Here is a 25,886-nt window from a genome sequence, read left to right on the forward strand (position 1 = left end):
TTATTCATCTGGTGTCTGGATCTAAAGAAGCAAGTGGGGCACAGTCAGCCATGACTTCACTTACTCCGTACCAAGCTGTAAGAGCTGTGTCTGTCTCTGCCACAAGCTCTATAAATTGGAGCAAAGAACGTTTACTCTCTACAAAATGTATGAGGCAGAAACGAAGATGGATGCAATCATCTTCGGCCCTAAACATACCAACACCACCTGTTCCAGGGAACTTGGGACCTCAGCCTCTGATTCTGCTGCAGTCTCTCCAACCTCTACTTCCATCATCCCCGCTGATGCATCTCCAGTCAGCATTTCAGAGAATCTGTGCTCATCCTCTGGCTGAACACTGGAGAACTGGATTAATAAGAGGTATTGATAAGAGTAATAGTATTGATAAAATCCTAATGAAACTGATCCCTAGTGTGAAGTCAGTACATCTGATCATGGTTCTGACACTGAGCTGACAGAGAGCAGCAAACTGCTCTGTTTACACTGTGTTCATACAAATGATTAAATACCATATACATACAGTATATTGTAACTGTAAACTGCTACTACTGCTGCTTTCTCTTGTAGTGTGAATATCCTTAAAGGTGCAGATTGTCTCAGTTTGAATCAATGAGCCTCCAGGAACAAGCTAACTTCTCTACCCTTTAGGATGCTGTCGTCCTGGATAAGTTTACAGTTCAGTCCAATGGAAACCACCAACTATCACTGTGACAGAGGAAGGAAAATATTACTGTCAGAGATGATGTCACTGATGGACTTACCTGAGCAGGTGAGCTCCAGGAAGAAGGAAGAGGAACCTGATTCTACACAGTCCCTCAGTGCAGATCCAGAATGAAGACATAAATATCCGATCCACCATACAGGTATACGTGAGGTTTCATATCTGATTCTTGTTGAAACAGCATAGCCACAGTCCAAATATCTACATGTTACATCTGCATCCTTCAGGGTCCACTCAGAGTAACTCAGGAACCCGTCACGGTAACTCACTGGTCTCCACTCTCCCTGTTTCACCTCCAGTGTACCTGCACAGCGACTGGCTCCTCCCACCAACCTGACAGGCTCTGAACAGAAACAAGAGAGTCATCAGTAAAAGAATAAAGTGAGTTTCATTAGAACAGAAATGAAGACAAATCAAAGCTGCAGCTCCTCTTCTACCTGAGCAGGTGAGTCCAACAGCTTTACCAGGTGAGCAGGTTCTTCTAGCTGAGTCTGATCTTCTACAGTCCAGGAGAGCAGACTCATTGCCTCCACACTGGAACTCTTTGGTCCACATTGGAGCCTCCACTTCTCCATAGAGCGCCCCCTGGAGGACTGAAGGAGCCCCACAGCCAAGCTCCCTACAGACCACCTCTGCATCCTGCTGGTCAAAGTCAGCTTCACACACTGAGGACCACGACTGCTCAGACTTCACCTCCAGTCTGCCTGAACACAGACTAGTCCCATTCACCAGCCTGACAGAGTCTGGAGAGAGAGAGGACCATCATTAGTTTTGGGAATATTTAACTGCAACATTCATACCAATAAAGCTTTTTCTGAATTTGAAAGTAACGACTAATAAAGAGAGAGAGCACATTCACACCCTGACTCAAGTCTTTATCTACAGAAAGTAGTTCATGTTATTTCTGGTGGTAGGATGAAGAATGACCTTGCAGTGGACAGCAATGTTTAGGAGCAGGAAAAAAGAAGATGTAGAATTTTAAGAGGAGGAGTCTCTCTGTTATTAGGTAGTCACGCCCCTCATAACTCTGTTCACAGTAGAATAATGGATGAAGCTACAGCTAATCTGAATTATACGCCTCCTGTTTTCATGCAACTAACCCCTGAGAAACTCCACATATCATAGCTACTCGATCAGATTCATAACTTTCAACGGTCACAAAATAACTGCACCCAAACACCATATATATACAGTATATTGTAACTCTAAACTGCAACTACTGCTGCCTTCTCTTGTAGTGTGAATATCCTTAAAGGTGCAGATTGTCTCAGTTTGAGTCAATGAGCCTTCAGGAACAAGCTAACTTCTCTACCCTTTCGGATGCTGTCGTCCTGGATAAGTTTACAGTTCAGTCCAATGGAAACCACTAGCAGCAGTGGCAGCACTGGCAAAGAGCCACAATACCACTGATCCATGTATTCCTTTAACTCTTAGTAGTGATGACTTCGTCAGTTTCTTTAATGATACAATTTTAACTATTAGGGACACAATCAATCACCTCCTGCCATCAATAAGCAGTGATTTATCCTCTAACACAGAATACCTAGAAATCGCTGTTAAACCTGATACTTTAGACTGTTTCTCTCCAGTCGACTTTACAGAATTAACTTCAATGATTTCTTCATCCAAACCATCAACTTGTTTCTTAGACCCGATTCCAACTAGTCTGCCCAAGGAAGTATTCCCCTCAGTTAGCACTTCCTTGTTAGATATGATTAATCTGTCTTTGGTGACAGGTTATGTACCACAGTCCTTTAAGGTAGCTGTAATTAAACCACTTCTTAAAAAGCCTACTCTTGATTCAGAGGTTCTAGCCAACTATAGACCGATATCGAACCTTCCCTTTCTCTCTAAGATCCTTGAGAAAGCAGATGCTAATCAGCTGTGTAACTTTCTCCATAGTAACAGTTTATTTGAGGATTTTCAGTCTGGATTTAGAGCTCATCATAGCACAGAGACCGCACTAGTAAAAGTTACAAATGACCTTTTAACCTCATCAGACAATGGACTTCTCTCAGTCCTCATCCTGTTAGACCTTAGTGCTGCCTTTGATACTATTGATCATCAAATCCTCTTGCAGAGACTTCAACATTTAATTGGCATTAAAGAAACCGCATTAAAATGGTTTAAATCATATTTATCTGATAGATTTCAGTTTGTAAATGTTCATGATAAATCCTCCATGCAAACAAAAGTTAGACATGGTGTTCCTCAAGGCTCAGTGCTTGGACCAATACTATTCTCCTTATATATGCTTCCTTTAGGAAACATTATCTGGAAACACTCAATAAATTTTCATTGTTATGCAGATGATACTCAATTATACCTATCAATAAAGCCAAATGAAATTAACCAATTAACTAAGCTACAAACATGCATTAAGGACATAAAGGCCTGGACGACCTGTAACTTCCTGTTATTAAACTCTGAAAAAACTTAAGTTATTGTGCTTGGTCCTAAACACCTCAGAAACTCATTATGTGATGACATAACTACTCTGGATGGCATTAATCTGGCCTCCAGCTCCACTGTAAGGAACCTAGGAGTTATATTTGATCAGGATCTGTCCTTTAATTCCCACATAAAACATATTTCAAGGACTGCCTTCTTTCATCTGCGTAATATTGCAAGAATTAGACACTTCCTGTCTCACAATGATGCTGAAAAACTAGTCCATGCATTTGTTACTTCTAGGCTGGACTATTGTAATTCATTATTATCAGGCTGTCCTAACAAGTCTCTAAAGACTCTCCAGCTGGTCCAGAATGCAGCTGCTCGAGTTCTGACAAAAACTAGAAAGAGAGATCATATTACTCCCATCTTGGCTTCACTGCATCGGCTTCCTGTAAAACTCAGAATAGAATTCAAAATCCTCCTCCTCACCCTCAAAGCTCTCAATGGTCAGGCTCCATCATATCTTAAAGAACTGATAGAACCTTATGAACCTACTAGAACACTGCGCTCCCAGCTCATAGAACCTTATGAACCTACTAGAACACTGCGCTCCCAGCATGCAGGTCTACTTGTGGTTCCTAGTATCTCTAAAAGTAGAACAGGAGGCAGAGCCTTCAGTTCTCAGGTTCCTCTCCTGTGGAACCATCTCCCAGATTGGTTCCGGGGAGCAGAACCCTCTCTACGTTTAAGAGTAGGCTTCAAACGTTCCTTTGTGATAAAGCTTATAGTTCGGATTCCAGCTCCTAGTTTATGCTGCTATAGGCTTAGACTGCCGGGGGACTCCCATGATGCACTGGGCTCCTCTCTCCGCCTCTCTCTCTCTCTCTATCCATCCATCTATCCTCTCTCCTCCTCCCTCCCCCTCTCTATCCATCCCTCTATATCCATTAACATTCATGTTCTATTAATGCATTCAATAAGCTAAGCTTCTTCCCCGGAGTTGTCTCTGCTTTCTGGTCTCACAGGTAATCTGGGCCTGGAGACGTCCGGATGACTGATTCCAGTCCCGGACCTTCTAGCTTCATTGTTGATTTTCATTGTGCTTCTCTCCTCTATCCTTCCTTTCTCTCCTCTATCCTTCCTCTCTCTCCTCTCAACCCCAGTCGGTCGAGGCAGATGTTCTCCCACTCTGAGTCTGGTTCTGAGGTTTCTTCCTGTTAAAAGGGAGTTTTTTCTCGCCACTGTGTCTCATGTGGGAATGTTGGGTCTCTTTAAAGTTAAAACCTGAAGAGTTCGGTTTAGAACCTGCTCTATGTGGAAAGTGCCTTGAGATAACTTTGTTGTGATTTGGCGCTATACAAATAAAGATTGATTGAATGATTGATTAATGGTTCCTCTCAGCGTAGCCAGAGCTAGCAGCAGTGGTTCCTCTCAGCAGCGTAGCCAGAGCTAGCAGCAGTGGTTCCTCTCAGCGTAGCCAGAGCTAGCAGCAGTGGTTCCTGTCAGCAGCAGGTGTGTCAGAGTGAGGCTCCCGCTGCCATAGTGGTGCAGAAGCAAGTTGAGGAAGACTCTCCACCATGTGGAAAAGGTTATAGTCTTAAGCAGGTGTGTGCTTGCCAGCATGGTGTGGATAAACACTCATTAAATGTTCAGAACGGTTACTAACTGTCTATGAACTTTACTTGACATAATAAATAGCAAACTCTGCATAGTGTGGTGTGTTACAACTAGGCCTAAATCTAGTTATCTAAAGTATTGGAAAACAATCATATTCATATACTATCTGATTCATTGATTAGTTTTAGCTTTTATTAACCACTTAACCACTATTTTCATCAAAGGATGCCACATAATTACAAATCTGCAAGCTTAGAACTCACTTTGTCCGTGGATGCCAAATGCCCTGTTGTCTTAGTGCTGCTTGATCTCACAGCAGCTTTCGACACGGTGGACCATGCAGTTCTCCTGTCACGTCTCAGTAACTATGTTGGCATTCACAGCACTGCATTGAAGTGGTTTGCGTCTTACCTGTCCAATAGAACCTTCTCCGTTATGGTTGGTGACCTGTCCTCTTCCAGTGCTCCTCTCTCCTGTGGAGTCCCACAAGGATCTATTCTTGGCCCTATCCTCTTCTCATTGTACATGCTACCACTTGGGTCAATTATAGCCAGGCACAACCTCTCTTTCCACTGTTATGCAGACGATTTACAAATCTATCTGCCAGTGAAGCCAAATAGTAACAGTGCACAATTTTCTCTGCTTGACTGTATCGCTGATATTAAGCAGTGGTTGGCCCGAAATTTTCTTCACTTAAATGAGGATAAAACTGAATGTATTGTGTTTGGGGATACTGTGACGGCTGGCTTTGGCACCTTGTCTTCAAAGTTCAGTTCAACTGTCAGAAATTTGGGAGTGACCTTCGACAGTTATCTAAGGTTTGACAAACAAATCAACAATGTTGTCAGGACTAGCTTCTTCCAGTTGCGCCTCCTGGCCAAAGTTAAAATGTTTTTAAGCCGTCACGACCTTGAGATAGCCATTCATGCCCTAATAAGTTCCAGGTTAGACTATTGTAATGCACTTTATGTCGGCGTCTCCCAGTCTTCCCTCAGTCGCCTCCAACTTGTGCAAAATGCTGCTGCCCGTCTTTTAACTAACACTAACAGACGTGTGCACATCACTCCTGTTCTTAACTCCCTCCATTGGCTTCCTGTCTTTTATAGAATTGATTTTAAACTTTTAATGTTTGTTTTTAAAGCCCTTAACGGCCTCGCCCCACCGTATTTATCTGAGCTTTTAACTGTCCGTAATCCTGGTAGAGTTCTGAGGTCAACAAACCAACTCATGCTGGAACTGCCCAGGTCAAAGTATAAGCATTGGGGTGACCGAGCCTTTTCTGTCGCTGCCCCCCCCAGGCTCTGGAATAAGCTCCCCGTCGAGATGCGTACTATTACTGACCTGGGCCTCTTCAAGTCCAGGCTAAAAACGGACTTTTTTAGGATGGCTTTTAACACCTAGTAGGATGACACTTTTATTTTATTTTATCTTATTTTATTTTATTTTATCTTATTCTATCTTATTCGATTTTGTTGTATTTTATTGCTTTCACTGTTATTTTATTGTTTTTAATTGTTTTTATTTTTCTCTTTATTTATTTATTACCTACTGTAAAGCACTTTGGTACACCGCAAGGACTGTTATAAAGGGCTGTATAAATAAACTACATTACAAACTACATTACATTACATGTTGCATGTAGATCTGCTACTTTCACAGTTTTTGATCATTTCTACCTATAATGGCTTCCCCCAGATCAGGTCTCCAGAGTTAAAGTGTTTTAAGTGTCAACATGAACCTTTCTTTGTGCCCACAGTCCAATGTGTTCATGATGGACATTGATCTAACAACATAACACATATATAGCCTATGATGCTTTACATATGTTTTTCAGTCAGTATTTTTGGTTTATTGCCCGTTCAACAGTTTCACTTTATACAGTTACAACTAATTCAAGCCTATTCAAGTCTCCAGAATATAAGGGATATTGTTCAGTATAGTACTGTTATTAAGGGCTTGTGTGTTTAAATGTGCATGAACGCGAGTTGGGACCGTATCTGCACGCAGATTGTAGTCGGCTGGTCTAGACCAAAAAATCCAGGGCTGAATTTTAGTCCCAGTCCAGGCCCTTTAATATTAAGAGGGGAACACACTGATCACGTGTGTGTGTGTGTGTGTGTGTGTGTGTGTGTGTGTGAGAGTGTGTGTGTGTGTGTGTGTGAGAGTGAGAGAGAGAGAGAGAGAGAGAGAGAGAGACAGAGAGAGAGAGAGAGAGAGAGAGAGAGAGAGAGAGAGAGAGAGAGAGAGAGAGAGAGAGAGAGAGAGAGAAAGAGAGAGAAAGAGAGAGGAGTAACACAATAATAATTTGTATTAGTAGGGACACCCTCATAAATTCTTGCCTAACCCCTTGAAAAAATGTCTACTGCCCCTGACTGTGACAGAGGAAGGAACATATTACTGTCAGAAATGATGTCACTGATGGACTTACCTGAGCAGGTGAGCTCCACGACGTAGGAAGATGGATGTGATGATGTTACACAGTCCCTCAGTGAGGATCCAGAATGAAGACAGCCAGAACTGATGCTCCATGCAGATCTGTCTGAGTCTTTATTTCTGATTCTTGTTGAAACAGCAGAGCCACAGTCCAAATATCTACATGTTACAGGTGCTTCCTCCAGGGTCCACTCAGAGTTACTCCGGGTCAAGTAAGAGTCATCTACTGGTCTCCACTCTCCCTGTTTCATCTCCAGTGTACCTGCACAGCGACTGGCTCCTCCCACCAACCTGACAGGCTCTGAACAGAAACAAGAGAGTCATCAGTAAAAGAATAAAGTGAGTTTCATTAGAACAGAAACAAGAGAGTCATCAGTAAAAGAATAAAGTGAGTTTCATTAGAACAGAAATGAAGACAAATCAAAGCTGCAGCTCCTCTTCTACCTGAGCAGGTGAGTCCAACAGCTTTACCAGGTGAGCAGGTTCTTCTAGCTGAGTCTGATCTTCTACAGTCCAGGAGAGCAGACTCATTGCCTCCACACTGGAACTCTTTGGTCCACATTGGAGCCTCCACTTCTCCATAGAGCGCCCCCTGGAGGACTGAAGGAGCCCCACAGCCAAGCTCCCTACAGACCACCTCTGCATCCTGCTGGTCAAAGTCAGCTTCACACACTGAGGACCACGACTGCTCAGACTTCACCTCCAGTCTGCCTGAACACAGACTAGTCCCATTCACCAGCCTGACAGAGGCTGGAGAGAGAGAGGACCATCATTAGTTTTGGGAATATTTAACTGCAACATTCATACCAATAAAGCTTTTTCTGAATTTGAAAGTAACAACTGATAAAGAGAGAGAGCACATTCATACCCTGACTCAAGTCTTTATCTACAGAAAATATGTTATTTCTTGTGGTAGGATGAAGAATGACCCTGTGGTGGAGAGAAAAGTTCAGGAGCAGGAAAAAATGAGATGTAGAAGTTAAGAAGGAGGAGTCTCTCTGTTATTAGGTAGCCACGCCCCTCATAACTCTGTTCACAGTAGAATAATGGATGAAGCTAATCTGAATTAGACTCCTCCTGTTTTCCTCTGTCAGATTATTGCTTTCAGCAGTAGCAGCTCATGCTATCAGACCTCAGCTCAGACTACAGAGAACTGTAATTATTAACACTGGTCTGAGGTAGGGATGCCCCCTGAAACCTGCTTCTGAACTGGAACCAGTATTAAACACTTAAAAACCTGAGGTATTTTTAAGCTCAGTTCTTTTATCAGTACTTGAAGAAAACAAGGAGTGAGATTATTGGATGGTAAAACCTGGTTTTGGGTTCTGCTTGTTTCCATGGAGATATTACAGTTTTTCTCTATTGCTTAAACACATTTCACGATACTGCCCTCACTTTTCACAAAACTCTAAACACAAAACACTTTTCTAAAGCTACGTACACTAAACCTCACAGTTTCTTTTCAAAACAAACCCATCACACCAAAACAGATGCTCATATGCTCAAAAGCAAACTCATCACACCAAAACAGGTGCTCATATGCTCAAAAGCAAACTCTGACACCAAAATACCACTCAAGGCCTGCAAAAATGTAAACACTACTGAGCATCATTAACCACATTACCAAAAAAATTGAAAACACAATTTTCACAGTGTGAGACTGTTCTTTTTACAGTTTCACAACTGCCAGGATGCGTTTGAGCAACCCTTATTTATTCTCAAATATGTTTGGGGCATTTACTATAGATGTGTGCATTTCATGGGAATAGTTACATAATGCAGAAAATGCAGTAATATCACAACTCAATGCAAAAATGAGTCATGTCATGCCGTGGACAATGACGTGGTCAATGACTGTTGCTCTCATTTCATCTGTAATGAAAATGCGTTGTCTTGCTTGCCCTCCTTCTCCTCTCCCTCCTTGGCCTGCTCCTCTTTGGACTGCTTCTCGCCCTCTTTGGCCCACTCCTCGGCCCGCTCCTCTCCCTCCTTGACCTGCTTCTCTCCCTCCTCGGCCCACTCCTCTCCCTCCTCGGCCCGCTCCTCTCCCTCCTCGGCCTACTCCTCTCCCTCCTCGGCCTGCTCCTCTCCCTCCTCGACCCGCTCCTCTCCCTCCTCGGCCCCCTCCTCTCCCTCCTTGACCTGCTCCTCTCCCTCCTCGGCCTACTCCTCTCCCTCCTTGACCTGCTTCTCTCCCTCCTCGGCCCGCTCCTCTCCCTCCTCGGCCTACTCCTCTCCCTCCTCGGCCCGCTCCTCTCCCTCCTCGGCCTACTCCTCTCCCTCCTCGGCCTGCTCCTCTCCCTCCTCGACCTGCTCCTCTCCCTCCTCGACGCGCTCCTCTGCCTCCTCGGCCCGCTCCTCTGCCTCCTCGGCCCGCTCCTCTCCCTCCTCGGCCCGCTCCTCTCCCTCCTCGGCCCGCTCCTCTGCCTCCTCGGCCCGCTCCTCTGCCTCCTCTGACACGAACTCCTCTCCCTCCTCTGACACGAACTCCTCTTCTTCTGTCTTGATCATCCATTTTTGTTTTTGAACCTTCAGCAAACTGCACTGACTTATTTAGGTGTGGTCACATCATTTGCAATAGGTGTTTTCAATTATGAGTCGTTGTGTTTACTGATTGACACCAGGTATGTTCATTGTGTTCAAGTTTTGCTGATTGTGGGTAGCATTTTGCATCACATGAGCTTCACAATGCATATTGGAGCAGAGTTATATGCAAAATGTGTTTTAGCACGGCAAAATGTGTTTAGAGTTTTGAGAAAAAGGGGATGGGTTTTGTGAACAGTGTCTACAGGTGAATTGTGTTTGTGGTTGTGGCAAAAGGGGGGTAGTTTTACTAAATGTGTTTAGGCAACTGGTCATTTGGTTTAGAGTACTGGGTTTTGTGTTTTGGCAATAGAGAAAAACTGTATTGAGTTCATATTGTGACACTGTTGTAAACATTGTTGTTGATGTCAGCAAACTCTGTATTTTTAACTCTAAAATATAAATACATTATAGTCCTGTTGTGGATTCCAATCCAATGGAAACCACCAACTAAGGCTGCGTTCACACTGCAGGCAAATCTGATTCCTTCTCAAATCCGATGTTTAGGACTGACTGACCAAACTGGTTTTAGCAAATGTCCAAAGCGGATGTGGCTCTGTTCAGACTAGACCACATTAATGACCAATCTGACAGGTTGCAGTGACAACGTTGTCGGAGCAGAGATGTCACCTAGTGTGTATTGTGTGATGTCACATAATTGCGACAGCGTCAGCAACAATAAACCCTCGAGCTTCCCTTGAATGGAGCCATCTCCCCAAAGATTAAGAATATGGTTTGGTCCTCTGTCCAAGGACTGATATTTTCGACGTCCTCCGTTGCCTCCAGTGATATCACCTAGCAACAACAACTAGAATAAGTGCGGGTCTTGTGTCGCATAAAGTGACGTAGCGTAGAGACGTAGAGAGACGTCACGGACAGTCTAATCCGATTTGAGTGTTTGGAGCTGTTCAGACTCAGACACATATGTCCAAACTTCCTCCCAATGGTGGTTTCAATCTAGTTTGCAAAAATCGGATTTCATGTGATTTATGACTGTTCTGACTTCATAAGAGCATCTGGTTCCAATCTAAATTGTCTAAAAATCGGATTTTGGCTTGCAGTGTGAACGCAGACTAACTGTCAGAGATGATGTCACTGATGGACTTACCTGAGCAGGTGATCTCCAGGATGTAGGAAGAGTAACCTGCTGATACACATTCTTTCAGGTCAGATCCAGAATGAAGACAGTGAGATCTGATCCTCCATACAGATCTGTATGAGTATTCTTTTCTGCTTGTTGTTGAAACAGCAGAGCCACAGTCCAAATATCTACAGATTACATCTGCATCCTTCAGGGTCCAGTCAGAGTAACTCAGGGTCCAGTCAGAGTCACTCACTGGTCTCCACTCTCTGTGTTTCAGCTCCAGTGTACCAGCACAGCGACTGGCTCCTCCCACCAAAATGAGATCTGAACAGAAACAAGAGAGTCATCAGTAAAAGAATAAAGTGAGTTTCATTAGAACAGAAATGAAGAGAAATCAAAGCTGCAGCTCCTCTTCTACCTGAGCAGGTGAGTCCAACAGCTTTACCAGGTGAGCAGGTTCTTCTAGCTGAGTCTGATCTTCTACAGTCCAGGAGAGCAGATTCATGGCCTCCACACTGGAACTCTTTGGTCCACATTGGAGCCTCCACTTCTCCATAGAGCGCCCCCTGGAGGACTGAAGGAGCCCCACAGCCAAGCTCCCTACAGACCACCTCTGCATCCTGCTGGTCAAAGTCAGCTTCACACACTGAGGACCACGACTGCTCAGACTTCACCTCCAGTCTGCCTGAACACAGACTAGTCCCATTCACCAGCCTGACAGAGTCTGGAGAGAGAGAGGACCATCATTAGTTTTGGGAATATTTAACTGCAACATTCATACCAATAAAGCTTTTTCTGAATTTGAAAGTAACAACTGATAAAGAGAGAGAGCACATTCATACCCTGACTCAAGTCTTTATCTACAGTAAATAGTTCATGTTATTTGTATGATTTTAAAATGTCTTATTCAGGCACCATCTTGTGGTAGAATGTTTCTGTTTTCTACTGAATCTTTATTTTAGCAGGAAAACCTCATTAAGATTAAACTTGTCTTTTGCAGGAGTGTCCTGGCCAAGATAGGCAGCAACAGAAAGTTTCAGACAAACAACATAAAAACCAGTAATACAGACAGACCTCTGTAACATGGAGAATGACACTGTGGTGGACAGCAATGCATGATATCAGAAAATAAAGAAGATCAGAGCACCGTGGTAGCTGAATGGTTACAGCACCACATAACCACAACGTCCCTGATTCAACTCTGACTGGAGACCTTTGGTACATTTCATACCCCTCTCTCTCCCCCTTGTTTCCTGTCTACTTCTCCACCATCAGCTGTCAATTAAGGCAGAAATACCCCAAAACATATAAAAGAAGATGTAGAAGTTTAGAAGGAGGAGTCTCTCTGTTATTAGGTAGTCACGCCCCTCATAACTCTGTTCACAGTAGAATAATGGATGAAGCTACAGCTAATCTGAATTAGACTCCTCCTGTTTTCCTCTGTCAGATTATTGCTTTCAGCAGTAGCAGCTCATGCTATCAGACCTCAGCTCAGACTACAGAGAACTGTCTGTTCCGCCATAAAGTCTCCCACATATTGAGTTTTACATTTTACTTTTTACATTTTTCAAGCCACTTTTCTCACAAAATACATTTAGACCCATGTCATCTCAGAAAATAAAGTTTATCTAGACAAACCATCTTATTCATCTGGTGTCTGGATCTAAAGAAGCAAGTGGGGCACAGTCACCCATGACTTCACTTACTCCGTACCAGGCTGTAAGAGCTGTGTCTGTCTCTGCCACAAGCTCTATAAATTGGAGCAAAGAATCTCTATTCTCTACAAAATGTATGAGGCAGAAACGCAGATGGATGCAATCATCTTCGGCCCTACACATACCAACACCACCTGTTCCAGGGAACTTGGGACCTCAGCCTCAGATTCTGCTGCAGTCTCTCCAAACTCTACTTCCATCATCCCCACTGATGCAGCTCCAGTCAGCATTTCAGAGAATCTGTGCTCATCCTCTGGCTGATCACTGGAGAACTGGATCAATAAGTGGTATTGATGAGAGTAGTAGTATTGATAAAATCCTAATGAAGCTGATCCCTAGTGTGAAGTCAGTACATCTGATCATGGTTCTGACACTGAGCTGACAGAGAGCAGCAAACTGCTCTGTTTACACTGTGTTCATACAAATGATTAAATACCATATACATACAGTATATTGTAACTGTAAACTGCTACTACTGCTGCTTTCTCTTGTAGTGTGAATATCCTTAAAGGTGCAGATTGTCTCAGTTTGAATCAATGAGCCTCCAGGAACAAGCTAACTTCTCTACCCTTTAGGATGCTGTCGTCCTGGATAAGTTTACAGTTCAGTCCAATGGAAACCACCAACTATCACTGTGACAGAGGAAGGAAAATATTACTGTCAGAGATGATGTCACTGATGGACTTACCTGAGCAGGTGAGCTCCACGATGTAGGGAGAGGAATCTGATGTTACACAGTCCCACAGTACACATCCAAACGCAAGACAGTCAGGTCTGGCCCACCATACAGATCTGTCTGAGGCTTCATATCTGCTTCTTGTTGAAACAGCAGAGCCACAGTCCAAATATCTACATATTACATCTGCGTCCTTCAGGGTCCAGAAAGAGAAACTCACTGGTCTCCACTCTCCCAGTTTCACCTTCAGTGTACCTGCACAGCGACTGGCTCCTCCCACCAACCTGACAGGCTCTGAACAGAAACAAGAGAGTCATCAGTAAAAGGATAAAGTGAGTTTCATTAGAACAGAAACAAGAAAGTGATCTGTGTGATTTTCTGTAGTCCATAATCATACCTAACCCTAACCCTTAGGTCTTTGCAGTGTTTTTACTTCTGTTGATATGTCTGTCTTGCCTCTGTGGACTCGGGCTGTCTGTGGTTGCTGTTTTTAGCTGGCCAGCCGCTAGCTAAGCTAGCCTGCTACTTTGATAGCCTCGTCACCAGATCCAGGTCCATTCATCAACTGACCCAGATGGTTACTGCTGATGATCCTTCTGGTGTTAAATCTGCTCTCAGAGTCCCTGAATGACTGATTAATGAACTCCTTCAAAGGCAGGCAGTGTGCCTGTTCCACAATGGAACAATAAGTAGAGTTCATGTCCAGTACTTCCTGTAAACAATCCAATCATAATAATAATAACTAGAAAATTCCAGGGACATTTTGAGTGCCACGGGGCTGCTGCCGGGACGAGTATGTACTTTATTCTCAACTAAACATCCCTGAAAATATTAAGTGAATGTTAATCATATTTAAGCATAAATAATATTTATTTAAACTTATTAATTAAAGTCTACTTCATTTTTTCCACAGACAGGAACGTACCTGTTATGAAATTATTAAGTAAATCTTCAAATCATTTAGAGAGTAGATTTTACTACACATTTTATTTTAAATTACTTGGCTGTATGGAATGATATTATGTACATTTTGTTCCATCTTCATGAATTAATCCATTCAAATGAATTAGCTCAGTTAACTGGCAAAACAGACAGGCAGGAATTAGCCAATCACAAAGTAGCAGCTCAGTTTCTGCCCAGCAACAGGTTGCCAAGGCCCTGCGGTTGCTACGGCGATTTGAGAATCTGCCCCCAGAATTTGGCTCCTGACAAGGTCCCGAACAATTGCAAACGGTGAGAAAACCGTAACTCCTGTCCAAAAACTGAAAACACCGTGAGAGACACAGAAGCCGGCAGATTCTGACAGTGTTTATTTTATTCAGATATTTATTAAAATGAGCGAGTAAGCTCAGTGTGAACACAGAGGGAAATTCTTTTGAGAAAAAAAAAGATGATTACATTAGAGTCAATGGGGAGTGAGACAGGTATTGCTTCCACTCCTCGTTTGAAAAGTTTACATGCTATCTAAAAACTGTTTGGTATTTTTCTCTGTGCAGGTACTAGAGAGCTAGGTGACTCTGAAAAAAGGTGAAAAAATGTGAATTTTGTGGGTTTAAAAAAAAATTCCCATTCATTTACAATGGAGAATGTCCCCATTTTTTGGGAATATCTTTGGGAAAATTGCAATTTAAACACCAAAAGTCATAGCACCTCCTTCCCGATCGCTCCGAGGCACTCCTCTTCAGCATATCATAACTGTAATGACTGTACCAAATCTGGATTTTCACTTTCCAATGCTAACATTAGCATATTCTATGAGTTGTTATTTTTGAGAGTATTTGGTCATAAACCCAAATAGACTGAGTGTCCACCACTGATGGAGGTGTGAGTAACGTCCTCCAGCTCCTCCTGGAGGATCAGAGGTGTTCCCAGACCACATGAGATACATTCTCTGTTTTTACCTGGTTGGTGATCATCTTCAGCCTGGAGTCCTGGAGAGAAAATCACACAGTTAATATTTATATTGGTGCAGAGCTGTGAACTGAACAAACACTGTGAGGCTTTCCAGCAGCTCAGAGCTCATCTCAGTGAAAACACTCATTATTGAACTCACTCAGGAGTCATTTGACCAGTTTACCACTGACCTGCAAACTGGACCTCAATATGACTTTTACATCTGTTTTACCAAATATGCCACAGACTGTTATAATGTATATGTGAAAGTAACATGTTCAGTTTTCAGTAACTAGAAGACGGAGCTAAAAACCAAGTCAGACTAAAGTGTTTGCTCTCCGGTTTAGAAACCTGGAGACTCTGGAAGACAGAGGCAGTCAGCTAGACATCTAAAGTAATCGTGTTTCCTGGTTTGTCGGTTGGTTCTTTTTTTGCCTCTTACGTTCTGGAAGTGCCCCTGGCATGACGGAAGTGGCCTCTTTTTTCAAATTAAAATTGCTTAACATAGCGTCTATGAATTGTCCCTCATTTGTTTTACCTTCACTGCAAGTGAACGTTGTTTTGTTTTTTAGTAAAACAGAATTGCTTAATATAGCGTGTATGAATTGTTCATTTATATTTATTTGACCCTTATTTAATCAGGCAAGTCATTAAGAACTAACATACTGTATAGAAGATTAATTCTGGTTTTATTTAATCTGAGAACTCTATTCAATCTGAGTTATTATTCAGTCCTGTTGTGAGTGTGTGAGAGAGAGTGAACCCCCCCTACCACCACCACACAAACATAATATTCACATTTGCATTCATAATGTTGATATTAAAGTTAAATCCATGAAACGTTAACATTATAACTTGATTAGTGTAGGTAGTTTTACAGTAGCCTATAATCTTGTGGAGTCAATTTTATCGATACGATGAAAATGTATCTGCAACGAAGTTCATAGATTTATGTGTAAATGACGTATGTGGAGTTTTTTAGGCTTTTATTTTTGTTTTCGCTCGGAGCGGTGATTAACTTCCGCCTGACACTTCCGGCAAGGATTGGCAGAATCGTAATTTCTGGTATTCTACGTCACTTCCGTCAAGCCAGAGGCTTTTGTCACATCAGCGGCTTCTGCTCCGTGGCTGCAGCTGGATGCTACTCTCTCACTCTCCTGCTCTGTCTCGCTCGGTGTGTCTCGTGTTTATCTACTCCTTCTCTGCCTCCTGACGGTAATGGTACTTGTACTAAGTGTAGTTTGTTTGTAGCCTTGGAGGCGAGGCTTAGTGAGTTAGAAGCACGGCTCCACAACACGCCAGTCAGCTCCAGTAATTAGCCAGCCCCCTGTAGCCGGTGCGAGTCGACCTACAGCTAGTATTAGCGTAGCTGCTAATCCCCCCGTGTCTCCCGAGCAGCCGGGAAACCAGGATGGCTGGGTGACTGCTAGAAGGAAGTGTAGCGGCCTCGAGTGGAAAGTTATATAAATTTTATTTTAAGTCGCCTGACAACGTCACCTTGGGAATTTCACCCAAGGAAATACTGAGCAATTTAGTCAATAGGACACAGGTACGTTACTCAGACAAAGGGGTCAGGAGCTGCGGCCCACAGGTGGGGATAGGAGATAATGGGGGGTCCACCAAACACAAAATACTAAAGCAAAAATAATAAAACACCTAAACACAAGTGACCAGCACACACACACACACAGTGTAATCACCCACAAACGGGACGACGACACCACCAGGACACCAGCACCGGTCTGCAGCATCTGAGGGGAGAAAATAAACAAAATTACTTAATCACAAAATAAACATAATCAAAATGAAAAGGTGGGCAAGTAGGACTATGATAGACTAGAATGCCCAACATAAAAGTTATTTAACAAATAATAAATAAGGTAAATTATTAGTTAAATCACACAAAAAAAAAGGAGAAACAAAGAACAACTCAACTCAGTCAAGATAAATAGGGCTAAATTAAATAAACAGAAATCAAACCAAATAATGGAATGAAACAAAATCAAATCAATAACCAAAAGGAAAAATAAGCAAAATATTAAACGAAGCAAGTCTTTTACATGAAACTAATACTTGCACTAAACTGTAAGGACATTAGAGCGTTTTCAGTTCTTTCCCGGGCCCAGTTCAAACTGGAGTGTGCCACCGTGAGACAATCCGCCACACCGTACAATCCCCCGTAACGCACCTGACGCAGCAGAGACTGCCAGCGCCAGAGGGAAAGAGGAGACGGCCGAGCAACCGGAGTCGCAGAGTCACTCAAGGCCCACGGGCATACAGTTGTATAAATGGCTGTATAAACCAGGACAGTAACCCACAGTCACACTAACGAAACCGGGTGCTGCTAGGCAGCAGGAGGAGTAGATGGCAAGCAGAGATGAGTGGAGACAAAGCAGCAGTGACGATCAGCTGATTAGATTCCCCTCAGTTTTCGAGCAGGCACAGGCGTGAGGAAGAGAGGACAGTCACACAGGTACCGGCATCTACCAACAAAACGATGCCACCCAACACAGGAGCACAAAGTGCAGAAGTCCCACAGTTACACGGCGGAGGACACAAATGCCGTCAGCACACATAGAGTACACAACTTGAAGCAGCGGCAGGTGGCAATTACCTGCGATACCAAACAGCCGGTGCGGAAATGACGTGACGGGAGCGCAAGACAGCGAGGCGGTGAGACGACCGCATTTATACAATGCTGGGCCAACGGCCACCAGCTGGCTGTAATCAAGGCAGTGCCCTCTAAGCTGCTACATCCTAGCTACCCCTTTCTGAATCGTCGGCCCGACGATGAACAGACAGACGAACTAGCTCCAAGGCCTAAAGATAACTTGAACTACGTTAGACACAGCAGGAGGAGCAACTGCTCTCACTTCCACTGGACGTGGGAGGCGATGAACATTAGTGTGATGTCCAGCAGTGGACCTTGCTGTCCGACGTGGTGCCTCATGGCTGGGACCAGCATGACTGGCTGGGGAGCCAACGTGAGAAGTGGAGTCCCCACCAGGTTGGGCTAGAGGTGACAATACACCTGCAGAAGAGGTCACTGGCATATTACCCTCAGGGGGAACGGAGGCAGGTAGAGCTGGCGCTTGGGGTAAAGACTGGGTCAGGGCAGTTGATCCAGTAGGGAGTGGGGCAGAAGAACCCGCAGAAGGCTGTGGCCCAAAAGCTACCAGATCATAGTCAAAAGAGCAGCTATCCTCAGAAGGTGGTCCTTCGGAGGACAAAGGAGGGGAGGAGGTGTCACCAGGCGAGTCCATGCCGACCACAGCCTTCAGCATGGTGCGATGCACCCGTTTGACCCTAGTGGGGTCATCCACTGGCGCAATGGTGTACACAGAGCCACCTTCCTTTGGGGCCACCAACACTTGGTACCTCACTGAACTCCACCGGTCCTGGGCTTTGTGAGGCCCTCTAGCTGTGAAATCACGCAGGAACACCACCTGACCCTCCCTTAATGGCAGGGCCTTGACCTGCTTGTCATGGTGGCGCTTCCTGCGGTCTGCTGAATGCTGCAAGCGCTCCCTTGCACCTTCCAAGGCCACCTGCAACCGAGCCTGGTGCTCCTGGACCCACTCGTGAACCGTGCCGCCAACAGGGCTCTCAACCCTACCTAACAGGAAGTCTACCGGCAACCTGGGTTCCTGGCCGAACATCAGGAAGAAGGGGGTCTCTCCAGTAGAGAGTAGGAGTAGGAGTAGGAGTGGTGTTGTAACAATACAACACTTGAGGCAAGCACGAGTTCCAGTCTCTCTTCCGAGATGGCGGCAAGGTGCGCAGCAGGTTATGAGTGTGCGGTTGAACCGCTCACACTGTCCATTCCCAGCCGGATGGTAAGGGGTAGTACGTGTCTTCACAATACCGGACAAGCCACAAAGCTGCTGAATAAGCAAGCTTTCCAAGTTACGGCCTTGGTCAGAATGTAAGCGAGCTGGAACTCCAAATTTAAAGAACCATTCGGACACAAGAACCCTAGCCACTGTGGGGGCGCGCTGGTCTCTGGTAGGGTATCGTGTATTTACAGAAGACGTCGGTCATCACCAAGACGTTCTCCACACCATTTTGTGCAGGCTCCAAAGTGGTGTAGTCAATGGCCAGGATTTCGTAGGGGCGTGAAGCTAAAAGATGTCCCATGTAGCTGTGAGCTGTTGGGTGAACATCCTTAGCAACCTGACATCTCTCGCACTCCTGGCACCATTTGACCACGTCAGCGGACATGCAAGGCAGGTAGCATCGAGACCGGAGGAGCGCCAGCGTGCGCTCTACTCCCTGATGCCCATGCTCTTGGTGGACCTTGGTCAACACCTCACTCACCATCGCACCTGGCAACAACAGCTGGAGCACAGTTTCCGCCCCGTCTGACCGAAACACCTGGTGATAAAGGACTCCATCCTTTTCAACCAGTCGGTCCCACTGCCACAACAGAGCCAATGCAGGCCGGGACAACTGAACCTACTCCTTCGGACTGGGCCGCTGCTTCCGCCTCCAAAACACCAGCAATGGGTGGATGACAGGGTCAGACTGTTGGAGAGCACAAATCTCAGGGGAGGTGTGCTCTGGTAAGGCCACGATAGTGGCTGTACTTACCTCGACCTTCAACCCTAAAGCTTGCTGCAAAGGCTGGGGCACAGCAGTACCAGGGAGCATTGCTTCCACAGTCTGAGGACCAGGGGGTTGCTGACGAGAAAGTGCATCAGCATTTTGGTTACTTCTCCCTGTCCGGTGCTTGATCTCGAAGTCGAACGACGCAAGTTGGGCGGCCCAGCGCTGCTTAGTGGCGCCCAGCTTGGCCGAGGACAAATGACTCAGGGGGTTGTTGTCTGTATAGACAACGCATTTGTGACCCAGCAAATACTCCCTGAACTTCTCGGTCATGGCCCACTTAAGGGCCAGGAACTCGAGTTTCATGGAACTGTAGTTCTCCATGTTCCTCTCAGTGGGTCTCAAACCGCAGCTGGCGTAAGCGATTGGCCTTACTTTACCGGCTTGCTCCTGGGAGAGCACGGCACCCAAACCACCACAGCTTGCATCTACCGCCAGAAGGAAGGGGAGGGAAAAGTCTGCATAAGCGAGCACAGGGGCAGTTGTGAGCTTGGTCTTCAGTGCCTGGAAACTCTGTTGACATTCGTCAGTCCAGCACTTGATAACCCCACGCTCGGATGCCCTACCAGCCTGAGTGCGACCAAACTCAGCCACTGTTTTGTGCAGAGGGGCAGCAAGCTTGGCGAAGCCCTCTACAAAACACTGATAGTAACTGGCGAAGCCCAGGAACGACCGCAGCTCAGAGACTGTGGTGGGGATGGGCCAATTGGCTACGACCTCAATCTTACCTTGGTCCGTGGAGACACCCTGACCGGAACTCACATGACCCAAGTAGTGGACTTCCTTCTGAAAGAAGGAGCACTTGCTAAGCTTTGCCTTGAGGCCTTCAGCCTGAAGCCAACCGAGCACCACCTTTAGCCTCTCTAGATGTTGTTTCACTGAAGAAGAGAAAACTGGCACCTGATTGTAACCACTGGCCAGATCCAGAGTAGAAAACCAGCATGCACCGGACAACGCATCGAGGGACTCATCAATGCGTGGTAGAGGAAAGGCATCTTTTCTGGTCTTACTGTTGAGTTGCCGGTAGTCAACGCACATGCGGAGACTACCGTCCTTTTTCCTCACCAGCACGATGGGGGAGGCATAGGGACTGCTACTCTCTCGAATCACCTGTGTTGACAACAGCTGGTTTATGGGCTCCTTAACAGCCTCATACTCTGAGGGGGGAATACGCCTGTAGCGCTGCCTGACAGGAGCATCATCAACCAAGGGGATATCGTGGGAGATCAAGTTTGTACAACCCAGATCCCCATAGTGAGCTGCAAAGACACTGGAGTACTGACCAAGGAGAGCTTTCACCTGATCCTGTTGCTCGGCAGACAGAGCCGACAGGTCCATGTCCCCCATCTGCTGTGGTACAGTGGGTGAGACCGTCTGGGATGACATGGTAGCCGCCCCGGTTGGCACCTCAGTGACTCCAGACGGAAGGCTGACAACATTAACAGTGTCCAATGTGCCAACTACAGTGCGGGGATACAACACCACATCCACCAACCCCACATTAACCACTGGTATGTAGGCTGTGCCCCTGATGACCCGAACCAGGGAAGGAGAGGCAAGCAACCCCGCAGGCAGACCAGAGTCCAGAGGTTCAAACAGCACGGTTGAGCCTGAAAACTGTGCAGAGCAGGTGGCAGCCACAATCTTCATGACACCACCGGGGATGTGCCAAACTTTCTTACCCCTGACCTTCACTTTCCCTGAGCTGTCCTGTGGTGCTGCAATAGTGGCACGATGGCACCGCTGCAAGGCCTGCACGACAGGCCCCGGAGCCTCCGAGACACAAGGCTGGGAGAACAAAGCCAAACCATGCTGTCCAAAGAGCTCAAGGTAGCATTTGCGGATTACATTCATCCCCAACACACCAGGCATTCGAGCTGGCACAGCACCAGGGGGGTCCCTTACAACCAACACACCACACCGGGGCATCACTTTACCACAGAATTTTACCTCAAGCTCCAAGTAGCCAATGTAAGGAATTGCTAAGCCGTTAGCAGCTCTCAGCTGTAACCAGTGACATGAGCGGAGGCGCTCCTGACCCCAAGGCTCAAAATGCTGGCAGAAAAAGCTCTCCGAAACAGTGGTCACCATGGAACCAGTGTCCACTAAGCTAGGGACTTCCACCCCGCCCATGTCCACATCCAAATGGGGACAAGAGGAAATCAGCTCATCAACGTCTAAGCTACTCAAAACATCTTGTGAGCCAGTAGCGGCCCCACCCAAACTGTGGCTCGAAAGTTCAGTGGGCACTAGTTTTCCGACACCGAAGCAGGGCGAGGTCGCCTACCCGTGTCAGATGGGGGCTGTGAAGAGGATTGGGAGCGGGGAGGAACACGCACTCCCTCACAATCTCTTGCAATGTGACCAGGCTGGTTGCAGTGGTGGCAGATTGTAGGGCCAGTGCACAGGGGACGACTGCGCTGCTGGACATTCTGCAACTGGGCAATACTTGCAGTTAGTTGATTGAGCTGCTCTTGCTGACGCTTTAACATCTCCCTCAGCTCACCCATCGCGGACACTGGAGGTGAAGAGACAGCATTCTGGGGGCCACCTTGAACACCATACTGGACTCCAAGCACTGAAGGGACTGAATAACTGCGGCATCTCGCGCCGCCAGGTAAATCCTCACGCTCCCACCGGATTGCCTCTGTCCTAACATCAAGCAATGTGTAATCAGGTTGCCTACGCACTAACTGCTTCAACTCGCGCTGCAGGGTACCATCCAACACATACTCAACAAATTGATCTCTCAAAAGTGCTCCAGCATTCGGCATGCCAGCAGGTGCGCGCTGTTTCACCCTCTCCATCAGGCCCATCAATGCGAGGGAGAACTCCTGAAGAGTTTCTCCCTCCTGCAGGCTTTCTGGAAAAGAAAGCCTCCTGCAGAGCAACGTAGGACTCCGAGCACCTATATAGCTCCTGCAAAATGGCAACTATCCTATCAGGGTCCTGTCTCTCTATACTAGGGCGATACTTTATCTCCTCTCTAGCTGCACCCTCCAAGTGGTCAAACAGGAAAAAAGCCTGATCAATTCGGGATAAATGCCGGGACCTCATATATGCCTGCGCTTCCTCTACCCACTCACTCAACCCGACACCTGCTCTACCTCTGAAGGCAGGACACTTCCTGTCTCGGGGCAAAAACACTAGTCTTTCTGCTACAAGGACATTAGAAGAGGGGGCAGTAGGCAGAGCAGAAGAACCAGACTGTGAAGTACTAGGGTCAGTCCGTTCTTGTCTTAACTGCTCATTATCAGCTTGTAATTGGGCAACCAATTCTCTAAGCTGCTGTAATTCTTCAGCCATAGCTGCAACACGACCCACCACAACAAAGTAGCGACGTACAAGTGTGCAACTGATCTACAAAGCCTAATCGACTACTACCACCTCACAAGAGCTGATTCGAAGATCCACTGCTGCTTTGTCTCCTCCCGCTGCCCAGGGGGCCGACAATGCAATTTTTAGTGCAAGAAAAAAACACAAGAAAGAAACACAATAAAATCAAAAATAAGAGGAATACACGTCTTTGCCATTAGAGTACATCCTGCCGACAACGCCAAAAAAAGTGGCAGCCTCTAGTGGAAAGTTATATAAATTTTATTTTAAGTCGCCCGACAACGCCACCTTGGGAATTTCACCCAAGGAAATACTGAGCAATTTAGTCAATAGGACACAGGTACGTTACTCAGACAAAGGGAAAAGACATGATTCCAATTATGGTACCAAAAATATACAATTCATTAGAAAATACAATTACCCTAAAAAAAAAAAAAACAGTATAAAACCTCTCAACATAAGAAAAGGAAAAGAGGGAGAACTGAAGGGTCAGGAGCTGCGGCCCACAGGTAGGGATAGGAGCTAATGAGGGGGGGGGGGGGGGGTCCACCAAACACAAAATACTAAAGCAAAAATAATAAAACACCTAAACACAAGTAGTGACCAGCACACACACACACAGTGTAATCACCCACAAACTTGACACCACCACCACCACCATCATCACCACAACCAGGACACCAGCACCACCACCGGCCTGCAGCATCTGAGGGGAGAAAATAAACAAAATTACTTAATCACAAAATAAACATAATCAAAATGAAAAGGTGGGCAAGTAGGACTATGATAGACTAGAATGCCCAACATAAAAGTTATTTAACAAATAATAAATAAGGTAAATTATTAGTTAAATCACACAAAAAAAGGAGAAACAAAGAACAACTCAACTCAGTCAAGATAAATAGGGCTAAATTAAATAAACAGAAATCAAACCAAATAACGGAATGAAACAAAATCAAATCAATAACCAAAAGGAAAAATAAGCAAAATATTAAACGAAGCAAGTCTTTTACATGAAACTAATACTTGCACTAAACTGTAAGGACATTAGAGCATTTTCAGTTCTTTCCCGGGCCCAGTTCAAACTGGAGTGTGCCACCGTGAGACAATCCGCCACACCGTACAATCCCCCGTAACGCACCTGACGCAGCAGAGACTGCCAGCGCCAGAGGGAAAGAGGAGACGGCCGAGCAACCGGAGTCGCAGAGTCACTCAAGGCCCACGGGCATACAGTTGTATAAATGGCTGTATAAACCAGGACAGTAACCCACAGTCACACTAACGAAACCGGGTGCCGCTGGGCAGCAGGAGGAGTAGATGGCAAGCAGAGACGAGTGGAGACAAAGCAGCAGTGACGATCAGCTGATTAGTTAATGGGCCAGAGCAGGCGACAATGTCGGGCTCCGTAGTTTTCTCTGGGCCCCTTCCTAATCTGACCAGTGATCACATGTATAGCCGTCATCATTCAACCGCTGCTTGTCAAGGTGGTGTCCAGATAATAATGTTGGCTTCATAGATAATTGGCAGACTAAAATCAGTTGTAAATAGGAGAGGAATTATTCACAAAATCTGATTAAAATTAATACCACTTCAGCAATAGATCAACAAAATAGGAAAGTTAAATGTGAACTCTTAAACATTAGATCTCTCTCCTCTAAAGGTGCATTAATCAATGATGTAATATCAGGAAGAATACACCAGCCTAAATGAATCCAGTCCTCCCAGTCACATTAATACTCACATACTTCCAGACACCGGCCCAGCAGGTGGAGTTGCAGCCATTTTTAACTCAGACTTAATAATTAATCCCAGACCTAAACTTAGTTATAAATCATTTGAAAGTCTTGTTCTCAGTCTTTCTCATCCAGCCTGGAAAACTTTACATCCGGTTGTATTGGTTGTAATATACCGTCCTCCTGGCCCGTATGCTGAGTTTTTATCTGACTTCTCAGAGTTTTTATCAGATTTAGTCCTCAGTACTGATAAAGTAATTATAATAAGTGACTTTAACATTCATGTGGATGTTGATAATGAAGCTTTAACACTGCATTTATTTTATTATTAGATTCAATTGGCTTCTCTCAAAATGTGAATGATCCCACTCACTGTTGGGCCTTCAAGGCCTGGCAGATGGCTTTGTCTGGTCTGAGTAGAATCAAGCAGAACTCAAAATCCCATAATCCCCCTGGGGGACTCCTTCCCTGATTGGCTGTGAGGCTCCTGATGTCACTTCCTGCTGATGATGTCACCTGAGCCAGACAAAACCCAGCTGCACACCGTAAACAATGCTCTTTCACTAGTTATTGTGCCAGGAGAGACACGGGAGACTTAAAGAAACACGTGTTTCTGCTTCTTTCATTGCTCTGGAGCCAAGAGACAGAGTTAATCTGTGATTAGCAGCTGACTCATGTCAGCTTTTGATTCAAGTGAAATGGATCTTATTTTGTAAGTTAAATACAAGAACGCATTAAAATGTAAGTGAATTAAAATATCACAAATAGAGTCAATATAACATGAACTATAAAGTTTATTTTCCCTGAACAAAGAAAGCAGAAACATGTTTTGTATACTGCAGGACGAGGCACTCTGTTATTTAGAAAATAATGAAATGAAAATAGTGAAAATAATCCTCAAGAAAAGACAAAGACATTCAATGAGTTTCATGTTTTGCTGGATCATGCAGTGAATAGCAGTCACTGAACTCTGTTTCAAATTTGACTCATAAAAATTAAATAAATGAAACCGTTCTTGTTTCTGCCTCCAGATCGTCCACTGCCGAGCATCACGTTAATCTCTCCTCAAGAGTAGAAAGTAATATTTGTGTTTAAA

General features: G+C 45.2%; 1 protein-coding gene across 1 annotated transcript in view; it reads right to left on the reverse strand.

Moving 5' to 3' along the window:
- Positions 1–25,886, reverse strand: part of LOC128381796 (scavenger receptor cysteine-rich type 1 protein M130-like) — a 53,564-nt gene continuing 27,678 nt past the window's right edge. Inside the window, exons 15-22 of the mRNA XM_053341831.1 lie at positions 13,236–13,517; positions 11,251–11,556; positions 10,857–11,156; positions 7,610–7,915; positions 7,161–7,466; positions 5,144–5,205; positions 199–345; positions 1–21 (exon numbers count right to left, since the gene is read on the reverse strand). Coding sequence (XP_053197806.1) covers positions 1–21; positions 199–345; positions 5,144–5,205; positions 7,161–7,466; positions 7,610–7,915; positions 10,857–11,156; positions 11,251–11,556; positions 13,236–13,517 — 1,730 coding nt within the window. The remainder of the gene's footprint in view (positions 22–198; positions 346–5,143; positions 5,206–7,160; positions 7,467–7,609; positions 7,916–10,856; positions 11,157–11,250; positions 11,557–13,235; positions 13,518–25,886) is intronic.

This window comes from Scomber japonicus, chromosome 20 (assembly GCF_027409825.1).
Source record: "Scomber japonicus isolate fScoJap1 chromosome 20, fScoJap1.pri, whole genome shotgun sequence".
In the NCBI taxonomy this organism is placed as follows: domain Eukaryota; kingdom Metazoa; phylum Chordata; class Actinopteri; order Scombriformes; family Scombridae; genus Scomber; species Scomber japonicus.